A 13,300-nucleotide genomic window follows, 5' to 3' on the forward strand; every position below is an offset into this window, starting at 1 on the left:
TTACGAATGGGACAGTTGGCTAAAAAGCGAGATATGGAAAACCAGAAACAAAAACCGCGGCTGACCAGAACCGCACAATCATGGTCAGCCGCGGAGTAATAAATCAGCAATGGAGAATATAATGAAAATCAATAAAACTAGCGATTGCAATCGTCAAAGCCACAATGCGTACATAAATGTGTATGTGTAATTGTGTGTGTGTTTATTTGGACATGCACTTGTTCGGTCGCACGCTTCTGCGATAATTGTTCGACGATTGGTGTGCAAAAACAAATACAGAATGTCAATGGTGATGCGGAAATTAAATTAAAATCAAACAAATGGAGCAAATGCAACAACAAAAACCACAAAATCAGCATTTAAATGCTGGTCCATACCACGATCATTCAAAATACATACACACATATGTATAATCAAATTTATTTGGTTAATTAACAACAATTTGGTACATATTCAAAGGCAAAATTTAACCATACAAATATTGTGTGCGTGTGTGTGAGGCGGTATTTAAATTCATTAAATAATATTATTTTGACATTTTTTCGGCTGTTGCGCATAATAACCACAAGTATTCACTTAAAAAATAGAAAAGCGCGCAAAAACGCGTTGCTGAAAGCTTCACACACACACCCACATATGTGCATACGCGCACGTGCATTTTTGCATGCCCACGCAATTTTTTTTAATGGAAACGGTTATGGGTGTGTATAGTATTACATTTACATTGAACGAAAAAACGTATGTACTTACATTGATTTAATAGAAGTCATAAATAAGATTACATAATAATACGTTTGCTTACATATGTATGTACATAATGGATGCATAAACACGCACATAACTACAAACACCACCACACTTTATTTATATCTTATATTATTTGTGAAAAAATCTCCATTGCAAATACGCAAATGTCCGCACGATCTTACTAATATATACTTAACAATCTACTATATATTTATACATATGTCTGTATGTATGTGTATGTAAATGAAAATGTGCCATAAACGACACGTAAGTAAGGTCACTTTGTAGAGTTGAAAGAAATGTGTGGAAAATAAAGAAAATTGCTAAAAATCGAGCATCGCAAGACACGAAAGCACGCCTGGTGGCCAAGTCCATATAAAAGTATGTACAAATGTATGTATGTATAACAACTAATATCTAAATATAACTATGCATTGTAATGCCGCTTAAGCGTCGCCACAAATTCCCAACGTTTAATGATAAGTGGTTCCACAGCGTTGCCATTGCCGCGGGCGAGGCCAGGAAGATACGACAACAGCGTGTGACAATAAACGGTGCTGCACAGTGTCTTAGAATCGCAAAATACTTGGTTAATAAGTAGCAAATACGTCATAGCAGTGCTTTCCCGCACTTCTCCAATAGCCTATATGTATAACCGCCAGAGCGTATGAGTTTGAGATCATCTCCGAGTTGATAAATTCTAATAGAGAATTTTTAATATATTGGAGAAAATAGCTAAAGTTTTTCACCTAAAGAAATTAATACACAATGGGTTTTCATGAATGCTTCCTTACTCCATATTTACCATATACTTGTACATTAAGACCTGAAAGTTTCCGGAAATTGTTGTCCCACAATTCCGGACGTTTACGACGGATGTTTTCGCGCAAACGCCTCAAAACGCTCAAATATTACTTTTTATTGACCGTCTGTCGTTTTTTTTTATTTTTATTGACCGTTCGGACGAGTTCATGATAAACCAAACCGCGAATATAGAAAAAAAAACTATTTCCGGAAGCTTTCTGATTGCTACAGAGATTACTGAAGGATTTTAAAACTAAAAAATCGTTCAATACCATCGCTCAACCACCGTATTCACCGAGCTTGGCCCCATGCGATTATTTTTGGTTTCCAAAACTGAAGTTAACACTCCGTGGAACCTGTTTCGACTCGATTGAGGCCGTTAAAGAAAATGCGCAGAGGGAACTGAAGGCGATCCCGAACCTGGACCTACAAGGCATGTTTCGATGATTGGAAAAAGTGGTGGCATATGTGTATCGCTTCAGAAGGAACATATTTTGAAGGCGACAAAATAAATATTGATGAAGATTAAACATTTTTGGTTTTATTTACAATTTCGGGAAATTTTCTGGTTTTAATGTATGTCCCTTTGGTAGAAAGTGGAACAAAAGGCGCGGTAAACTTCTTAAGTTGGTTTTTGATTTAGTGGAATAAACTGTGGGCGATTTTGGAATCAAGTACACACAGTAATTTGTGTAAAGATTAAAATTTTACATCTATCTGCCCCATTACTCTTTCTCTTTGCCCTTGAATACATAGTCTGGGGAAAAGTGAGAGATTGAATCACACACGAGTAATTTTACATGATACGAATAAGGGCTGATAGCCAATTACGCTCAGTAGTTGTTGATTAACAAATTCTTAGATGTATATTTTAACTACACCCGGCCTCGGATGAGCGTGATTACGCAGATACCTTTTGGTGATATATAGTTCGAATTTTGGAAAAAAACGTTTCTTCTAAGAGTGAAATCAAGGAAATATGATTTTGTAAATTGTTTCAAAATGGTCAAAATTGCATCGAATTTTTATTCCGATTTTATGGGTTTTAAGTGGTTATTTGCATTCATTGAGTAACGGGACACCTTCTTAAGAATTCGATAGTTTTAGAACTTTAAATAATAGAAATCCCCGTTTATAAATTTTTTTTTATACACTTTACAAGTAGCTGTTGGTAAACCTAATTTAAAACACTGTGCATCAATTTATAGTCAACGTGTAACCTACACCAGCTGTATTGAGCACTCAAGGCGCTCTCCTTTGCCCACTGGCTGAGCAAATGTGCGGTTGCTGGTCAGCAAACAACCAAGTAACCCATCGTTATCTTTAGACCAGTGTACCCAGCTGCGTGATATCCACAACCGGAGGAACCACAGGTGCAACCGAAAGTGCTGTCGGCGTCGTCGGACGAAGCGGTGCTAATATTGATGGCATGCTGAAGCCGGTATGCGCTCCCACAAGAATGGGCGTTGTCATGGGGACGGAAGGTGTGGTCCACGTTGTCGCTGAGGTGTGTATTGTTGCAGTTGGCTGTCGCTGATTGAGAGATTTCGGACCGAACATTTGTTTCTGCAGCGTTTTCGTGTGGGCGGCATGTGAGGGCGGTAATAAGTTCTTGTTGTTAGTATTGTTGTTGTTGTTGCTGCTGCTGATATCGCAACTGTTGTTGTTGCTCAAGCAGCTAGCATTCATGTAGTTCAAATATTGTCTTTGCGGCAACAATTGCGGTTGTGCCACTAACTGCGCTTGCTGTTGTTGTTGCGAGCTTGTTATATTTCCTGCGGAGTGCGTTGCTGAAGACGTTAAATAGGCGGCTGGCAATAGTGATGTGGCTGTTGGCAACGCTTGCTCAGGCGTTGCGAAATTTGCAGCTGCAACAACACTCAGCTGCGTTGGTAGCGTACTGGTGTCGTGTATAGCCGCTTGATTAATGCAACTAATTGGATAATTGTTTTGCGGAAGTGCCACGCCGCCAACGGCTGCCAGTGCATCGACGAGCAAGTCATCAGCGGCGACACATTGTTGTGAGTTATTGTCGTCTTCAGCCGCCGCTGGTAATTGTTTTTGCTGCGCTCGTTGTTGCTGTTCCAGTTGCGGTTGTTGTTGCAGATGCTGCGGCTGAAGAAGATGTAGTGCTGTGGTTTGTTTTTCATCCGCCAGCGACATAGCTGGCATCTTGCATACAGATATGGCTGCCTCTGCAGTTGACAGCGCATTTGTTGTTGTATCTGAGGGTGTTGTTGTTGTCGTTACGGCTGTCGTTTGTCTGGCTGACGATAACGATGATGCGGTACAACTTGTCGCTGTCAGTTTTGATACCAACGTCGTTGCATGCCTCAATGTCGGCACATTTGTTGTTGTTGCTATTTCGTTTTCTGCAGCTGATTGTATTTGAGTTGTTGTCATTGATGTTGTATTTGTTTGCGTTAGCTCACTCAATTCCTTAATTTTATTATCATGAGCGGCGGTTGCGTGCATTGTCTGTGGCAAGTCCATATTTTCATCTTGTAAGTGCCACACAGCTTCTTGCGTGCCACCACTTTGCTGTAACTGGTAACTTTCTTGCGCCGCTAGCTGTTTTGTCGTCTGTTTCGCATGCAACGACACATCAGCCATACACATCTCTTTCGGTCTTGCCACCTCAGTGGTAGGCAACTTTGTAGCAAGATTATGCCCGTCATTGTTAATTACATCTGGCATTCGATTAGCAGGCATCTGACTAACAACCGCCACCGTCCCGTCAGCCGCATTTGCATGGAGCACATCCTCTGCCGTCGGCGTCTCCATCGTCTGCAAAAACTCCTGACTCAGCCGCTCCAATACGCCCAGCTTCTGTTTCAGTTGCTCGTTGGACGCGTGCAATTTACTCTCCACGGCGCGTATGTCACAACATTGCAACGTCAACTCGGCATCCAATTTCTCAATTTGCTGCAACACTTCACGTTTGGTTTGGTAGGCACGTTTCACTTGATGTTTTCGTATTTTCGCGTGTAACCTCAGCAGCATCTCCTCCTCACGTTGCAGTTGCTTGTTGAGTGCGTAGATCTTTTCCAGCCACACGAGTTGTGCTTCAACGTCCGTCTCGTTGTCTTGACAGTTGGCGATTGGTTTCTTATTTGTTTCAATCTTGCCGCCTGTCACTGCTGCCCCTTCTCCACCATCTCCACTGAAATCGCCCTTTAATTTCTTTGAGTGTCGCGCATCCGAATTGAAATCTCTTGCTTTGGATGTTTCAATATCCTTTTTATTTGATGTTGTTATTTTTACTGCTGCCACGGTTGTATGCGCCCCAATTTTCCTCGCTGTCCGCTGATACGATTCATCTGCGTACGAAGAAAAGGAAGTGCAATTACTTTGAAGAAAACACAAGTGGAGTGAAGTGTATTAATGAGATTCTATAAATATAATTATATTCGTACCTATGTATTTATGTGTATGTATATATTTGTCATATAAACCAAAATATTACTCAAGCAAAAGCGTTACCCACGAAACGAAAGAAAAACTTTATATGCATATTGTTTTCTCCATACCCTTTTTCTGGTAAGCGAGTTGAAAACAAGCCCAACTGAGATGACATGTTCGTGAAGGTATTTAGTAGCACTGGTAAATCTCAACCGCCAAACATATGGTCTCGTTCATTTTTTCGTATTTTAGGAATTGACAACTATTCCGTATTTAATTTTTCAAAGGATCTCACTTAACTAGGATAAAATAGCCCATACATTTTATCACTTAAAAATTGTTATTGGGCCACTCGGTAAGAAGAGAGCTGGACTTATACAAATTACAAGAGAGAGACTGAAGCTCTTTAATGCTTTGATTTCTGTGTTCCATTTGAAGAACGTTTCTAAATTATGGCGAATTTGATGACCTAGCTCTGACTATGTTTGAGTATAAACAAAGTTGAATATAATGTCTTTGGAACAGATTGTAAGAAATTTGTTGGAAAGCTACCCAGAATGATATAATGTACCCTAGGAACTTCCGCTAACTAAACGAAACCAAAAACCGAACCGAACATCTGCTTTTTTGTTGGTGGAACGAATATAATGTTTTTCAAAGAAACTGTTTCGATGTATACTACGATGATTCCGAACAGTCCAGCCTTTTCGGATATTACTGCAAAGATCACAAAAGATGTGAAAACAAATTTGAATATCATATTCCTTGTGAACCTCCCAAAGTTCACAAACTTTTGTTTACTGGGTAGCAATTGTTTACATGGAAGTTTACGTCTGAGTGGTTTTGTTTGTGTGTACCGTAAGTCAGTTGTATTGGTTTTATTACTTGTAATTACAATAAACACACACAGAATCCGAATCGTATGTAAATAAATGCGCACAACCTGAAAAGGTTGTGCTTACTCGTACGTGTAATTTTTTGCGGTGTTGAAGTTTTTACCCCGCTTTGCCGCTAACCACACATGGCACATTATTAAAAGTGTTTATAAACAAAAAATAAAAATGGTTGCTTAGCAGAAAAAGCGGGAAAATTGGATTACTTGTTGTAAATATGTATGTATGTATTACATATTTATGTGCGTTTTATTTTTATATTTTCTGAATGTTTTCCGAATTTTTAAAGAGATTTAATATAAAATGAAAAAGTAAAGTATAAGACGTATGTTTATTTTATGACCGTTTTATTAATATATCTTTTAATTCCAAATCAGTTGGCAACCTCAAAACTTTTATCAGCAATTCCTTACACTGATTTTATAATAACTTTTTAAATTTAAAATTTTGATATTAAGAAGTATGACAACATGTAAGTCTAAGAAAACATTTACGTTACCATTTAAGTCCTTGTGTTGGTAGTATATTCAAACGAAAACTGAAGACTGTGTTTATATAAGAACGTAATTGACATTTAACTTTGATCTAAAGCAAGTGCGTACGGATTTGCCGAAGAAAATGCATAACTTGTCTGAGCTAAGGCAAGAATTGTTTCTTCTTACAATACAATCAGATTTTATAACGAGAACCAACTACTACTAAAAGTATGTTTTGTAAAATGATTAATTTTCAGTGTATAATGTAAGGCCCTCATCCTCATAATCAATACTTTGAGTGGTTTGTCTTATTCCAGGTATTATTATTTTTATATGGATGGAAGTACTCTCTATATGTATTTTTTAAGAAAATACCGGAAACTCTAACGGTATTTTCCTTGCAATTTATTATTCCTACTTCCTTGACGATAATCCAAAAATGTTTCCGTCCGAATATCTAATCTCTTCAGCATACATCCTTTGCTGGAGCATCTTTGCATAATGATATTTTATAAAGAAAAAAAGAAGATCTTAATATTATATGTAATCAAGAGCTGGTATCTAACGATATGTACCCTCTCTACTGAGTATTTAATTATCTTATTTCGGTACTGGATTAGCAGACTGATCAATGCAAATCAATTGAAAATAGATATCGCAAGCGGCTAAAATAAAAGTTTTAACTTCGCATACATACATATGTATATATGAGTATTTTCTTATTTTTATTCCAACCAAAATGTACTCTTAATGTGTACTCTTAAATAAATGTACTCTTAATGTGTACGTATGTGTTTGTGTGCATTCGCTAATTTTAAAGCGTTGAAAGCATTTGGTGTTTTAATGCAACACACTTGCAACACCACGCCCCGTCATCGCCATAACCGCATTGCGCGCCAGCCCTCGCGGCCATCTTTTTTCGCAATAATCTATGGGAGTGTATGTAGCGGTGTGTGTATGTGTGGCACATACGCATCGTTGCGTTTTATATTAAAATTTCAGTATTTTCGGAGTTTATTAAAATGATTTGCTATACGAACAACTTTTGTTGGCATTCAAATACCCCCCGCGCTTCACATTCCTCACACCAATCCAACAGCTCTACCAGTACAACACCCTGTACACGCATTGCCAGCATATTAGATCGCACAATATGCTTCAATGCATATGTTGAAATGTTTATATAAACACATACACGCATATATATTTGCTCTAGTGGTTTTTATGTGAGCATCCGCCCACATCTTTTTTGTTGCTGCATATTTATATTGAGCTTGTTTGCATTGTTGCGGTATTGAGGTGCGCGCGCGTGCTGCTTTGCATATGTTGACACGTGTGTATGTATGTGTGTGCATGTGGGAGTGTATGCTTGCTGAAGGATTCCGCAAATGTTATTTCAACGTAACGTATTTGAGTCGGCTTCCATTTGCGTGCATATTATTGTATTTCTGTGAGCGTGTATTTGTGGCAAAGCATATCAACGTTCCTTCATTTGTACGTGTGTGTTGCAGCATCATTCGTCGGACGTGTGCACATTTCAGCTATAATTTGTCCCGCGACTTGCCATATAGCTGTCTTTACCGTCACCGAATTTAGTTAGCGATTTATGTTTTCATTTCTCCGAGGTATACTTTACAGAGTCACTGTGTTGTGCGGTGTTGGTAGATCTTTGGTGCTTTAACTAGTAAAAGGATTTTCGCTTTTTCTTATGAAAATTGCGAAAATCGAACTAAATATTTACGATATTAGTTTCCGGAATAGCTGAGTTTATTTTATATATGTAGCTATTGGTTGGTATTTTTTTTTTTTTTTGTATAATTTGCACAGTTGTTCTTATGTTTAAACCAGTTCGGAGATCCCTAACTCCTGTGAACTCATAAAATTTGGAATATATTTTAGTGAGGAACAATTTTCGCTTTTATGGCTACACTTGTATCAAGATAGAAATTGTGGCTGCAGTTTAATTAACATACTTCAAAAATCCTGAGATAAAGGGTACTCGATCTATTTAACCTAATCTAGATAGATAATTAATAATCTAGCTTGCTATTAGCGGGCAGAGTGAAAAAATATATTTACCTTGATTTTAATCTGAAGGTTTATATTGCAACCATATGCTATAGATATAATAACTATAGCGGTCCGATCTCAACAATTTATTCAGAGATTGTAGCGTTGCCTTGGACAATATTTTGTGCCAATATTCATGAAGATATCTTGCCAAATAAAAAATTTTCCATACAAGGACTTGATTTTGATCGATCCGCTTGTATGGGATCTATATTTTATAGTATGGTGATTTGACCTCCATGGCATAATTTATCGAAATCTACATCGTCTCTTTTAACACCCTGAATAGGGTATACAAATTTTTCCACAAAGTTTGTAATACAAAGAAGGAAACGTCGAGGATCACATAAAACATATTGTATGTATATAAATAATGAGCGTGACGAGCTGAGTCTATTTAGCCATGTCTATCTGTCTGTTTGCCTGTCTGAATATACGCGAACAAGCCCCTCAGTTTTTGGGTTTTTGAAGTCATATATTTATAACTGATTAAAGTTATGGAAATGTATGTCTTCCACTAACCACCTTGTTGTTATATGTCATTAATGAAAATCTCAGATGACAATTTGCTTACCATTATACAATAATATGTTAGTAACCCCTATAGCAATATTTAAGTCCAAATCGAACATAATAATGCCTTAAATTTTGGTAATGTTTATTCGAAGGAGCATTGGTTACTCAGTAGGCTAGACTATTCGGAAATTTGAGCAGAAAATCTTGCACACATACTAGAGAGAGAGAGAGAGAGATAGGGAGAGTGATAACAAGAGGTAGAGTGATAACAAGAGAGAGAGAGAAAAAAGAGAGAGAAGAGAGAGCCTTCTCGACTGAAAAAATCAATTATGGTTTAATGTGGGAACAACGTTTAGGTCTTTTAGACAATGATCATGATGGCAGACACTTATGGAGCAGTCTAAAATTATTTTAATAAATAGAGTAAGCTCGTTACTGCTATGCCATTTCGTATATGATTTGAACAATTTTCCTGAAACTGTAAATATTTGTTGGCTTTCACATTTCGTTTTCATGGAGCTGAGCAAAGTTCAAGTGTCTTTGCAAAGCTTGGATCATTTACCGATTTTGTGCTGTTGCGTTTGCAGGTGTGACATAAAAGTCAAATAAAACCAAGTCACCTATTTCAGAACAAAATTTTAAAGATATAAGAGATGGGTTACGAATATGGAAAGGCAGCAGCCCGGCGATAAAAGTAAAATAAAAACAGGTGATTTATTATTCGCTTAGCTGTCACATAGTTAACGTAGACCAAACTTTTGTTATTTGAGTAGTTGATTTTTCTCTGTTCTTGTTTTTGTTGTTGTTATTGAGCGAATGCATAATGAAACCTAGTAGAAGTTGCCACGGTGATATAGAAAAAAAGACATGAACTCATACATATGCAAATAAAGGGCTTTTAGGGCTCACATCTATGCGTTACTGATAAGCACTCAACGCACACACACACAAACACAAACGAATTTTTATACTCTTGCTATTGTTGGTACAGAGTATAATAGTTTTGTTCATTTAACGGTGGTTTGTATCACCTCATACTAGTCGAGATACTTAGATATTGAGTTATATATATGTAAAGGATCAGGATGAAGAGACGAGTTGAAATTCGGGTAACTGTCTGTCCTGCAAGCGACAACTTGATTAAAAATTGAGATATCTTGATGAAACTTGTTACACATATTCCGTGGCACTCAAAGGAGGGTGGTTTTGCGAATCGTAGCATTGACACATCCACAAAACGCCATTAAGTGAAAGCTTTTAAAGTGCCATAACTAAGCGGGAAATTAAGATTCAAAAATGTACTTTGGTATAGGAGATCGCACCTAGAGGCCAAACATTTTTTAAAAGTGGGTGTGACACTTTTACATATCTTCCAAACCGTTTAAGATATATTAACCTAACTTGCTGAGATGAAGTCATTTTATCATCTCTTTAAACTTTGTGATCGGATAATAACCACGATCACTCCCCATATAACGGTTATGTTGAAAACTACTAAAAGTACTATAACTCACTGAATAAATGAGCCAGCGGTATTAAATTTTACAACCATGATGGTAGAGCTAGGCTTTATAGGATATAGTATGAAAATTTGACAAGAGGCGTGGCTCAGCCCACCCTTAGGTGAAATTCTATATCTCATGAACTACCAGACCGATTTCAATCAAATTTAGTGTGTCAGGTTACCCAAACATTCCTATTAGACACTGTAAAAATGGGCGAAATCGGATGACGTTCACTTCTAATTCCAATATAATAAACTTTTCAATATACATTTCTTAAATATATAAAATCACGGCGATACTGGCCTCAGTTTGATATACATTTTGCCAAAACCAGGTGTTCCTCCGCCTTTGTTCCTTGCAAGTTGCAAGATTATGAAATGTTCTTGTAACACCCGAACTTAGCCCTTCCTTACTTCTTATGTATGTATGTATTTAAGTATGCACGTAAGAATAATGAAAATATCTCAGTAATAACTTTCACAGGTGTGCATGTTCATGCGTGTTAAGCATTTTACAACAAAAAACCAACACATACACACGTACAAATGTGTCAGTGGGAGCTGTCAGTCGGGCGCGCACAAAAAATTCATAAATCACCCAGAGGCCAGTACAAAAAAATCAAGCGCCAGACACAAAAAATTCACACATGAGCATTTCAAAAATTTTTTTTTTTTATATTTGCCGAGCAAAATGTTTAAGTACTCCGCTGCAAAAAGTGTGGCAGCGCTGGGCGTGCGCGAGTGCGACGATTTTATTCATTCTTTATACATTATGCATTGAATTCTTGCACGTCTGCAACTGCCAACGATCCCATCTGCGCATGTGAGTGCGCGCGTGTGTGTGTAACGAACTTTATGTTTGACAATTTCATTGCAGATGCAAATTTAAGTCCTCACTAATTTAAATACATTCATATGACAGAAAAAATGCCTTTTTAATAACTCAATGTCAACGTGTTTCCATTTAAAAGTTACGGTGGCGCCACATTCGGTGTCACTACAAAGAGTGACCACTCATGGATGAAATAGGAATGAGGTTCCGTTAAGGCTCAGAGAAGAGTGAGATAAAATACTTTTTAAAACCATAAAAATCTATTTAAAACACAAGGATATTCAGTATTATGAGACAAAAGGGAATATTGGTTTGGCTCTGCCAAACATTAAGTGATGGAAGTGATTCAAATAAATCCGTTATACTCGACATTTATATCACTGAAAAAGTCAGCACTCAATTTACGATATTCCAGAGCTTTTCTTGGCTTTTAGAATAGTTATAAAAGTCATATCAATAAAACCTGACGGTCGTATTAGAAACGCATCGTAGTATATACAACTGTCCACATACAATTCGGTACCGGTTGTTTCGAGAACCTCACTCTTTGTCCCGAAAAATTGTTGTCTGAAAAAAGTTTTTTATTGGATTAAGTTTCGCTAAATTAGGTTAAAATTCGCGAGTTTGCACTCACCTATTTAAAGACCAATGTCAATCCAATAAAAATTTAGACAATGAAAGAAAGTAATGTACTTAAACCAAAGTTACACATAGCTCACCATTATAGAAGGGTGATGAAGTAATGTTATCTTCAGGATATATTTTCAGTGTATACAAATGAGAAGACATCTAGTATAAACTCCTTCCAACTAGAAACCAATAGTTTTAACACCAACTTTTAGAAATCTGTTCATCCTTTAATTCGAACCCATGGTGTTCTCTCATCCTATTATAGATATGTATGTCTATAATAGAAATTTATGTATAATAGATATTAATATATTGATACTCGTCCTTCCGGTTTACTTTACACATAACATATCGGTCAATATGAGAGGCACCTAGTACATATTGTAATTTGGAGACTCAAATGGGCGAAATTAGTTTAAACATTAACTAAAATCTGATGAGTGAAATACTAATCTTTGTTTGTGAATTTGACAAAGCAGATATTTGGGCGATCAACATTTCTAATGAAATTAAGAAGGCGCGTGGTGCATGGAATCTGTTAATATAATATCTTGAATGAGCGGAATCGGTTCATTACATCTTCTGATGATGGTTGATTTTATATGCAAACACTTTTATACACTTGCAACATGTTGCTACAGAGTATAATAGTCTTGTTCAACTAACGGATATTTGTATCACCCAAAACTAATCGAGTTAGATATAAGGTTATATTCTATATATAAATGATGAGGATGAAGAGACAAGTTGAAATCCGGATGACTCTCTGAGATTGAGATATCTTGATGAAACTTGCTACACATGTTTCTGGGCGCCGTTTGACGGCCATTAATCAAAAGCCAATAAATTCACATAACTAAACTCCACAATAATATACAAGACTGTTATTTCGTGCAACGAATCACATTAAGAAGGGGCATCCGCAGTTTATACATTTTTTAAAAGTGGGCGTCACCAAATTCACTCAGGACTGAAGAATAGTAGTCCTCATGACTTCCGTTCTCACAACAGTCGGGTCTAAGTAACCGAAACGGATGCGGTATTTTATCCGGTCAAGGACTGTCAACTCGGCACCGTTCTTCGAAATTACTTCAGGAATATTTTCTACCGCCCCACAACAACAACAGTGTGAAAATGGGTGAAATCGGGTGATAACAACACCCACTCCCCATATAATGGTTTTGATTAAAACTACTGAAAGTGCGACAATTCATTCAACAAACAAGTCAAATACGTTGAATTTTACACAGAGTATGGTACTATTAAGCTTTATAGGAGCCAAAACAAAAATTTTACAATGAGCGTGGCACCGCCCACCTTTAGGAAACCCCCATATCTCGAGACCTGCTCGAGCGATTTCAACTTAATTCGGTCTTCGGACATTCCTATGTTACAGTGTGAAAATTTGCGAAATCGGACAACAACC

General features: G+C 37.2%; 1 protein-coding gene across 1 annotated transcript in view; it reads right to left on the minus strand.

Moving 5' to 3' along the window:
- Positions 1 to 404: 404 nt before the first annotated feature.
- LOC106620999 (uncharacterized) overlaps positions 405 to 13,300 on the minus strand; it is a 65,369-nt gene continuing 52,473 nt past the window's right edge. The window contains exon 6 of the mRNA XM_070111310.1: positions 405 to 4,871. Coding sequence (XP_069967411.1) covers positions 2,875 to 4,871 — 1,997 coding nt within the window. The 3' untranslated portion in view covers positions 405 to 2,874. The remainder of the gene's footprint in view (positions 4,872 to 13,300) is intronic.

This window comes from Bactrocera oleae, chromosome 6 (assembly GCF_042242935.1).
Source record: "Bactrocera oleae isolate idBacOlea1 chromosome 6, idBacOlea1, whole genome shotgun sequence".
NCBI lineage: Eukaryota > Metazoa > Arthropoda > Insecta > Diptera > Tephritidae > Bactrocera > Bactrocera oleae.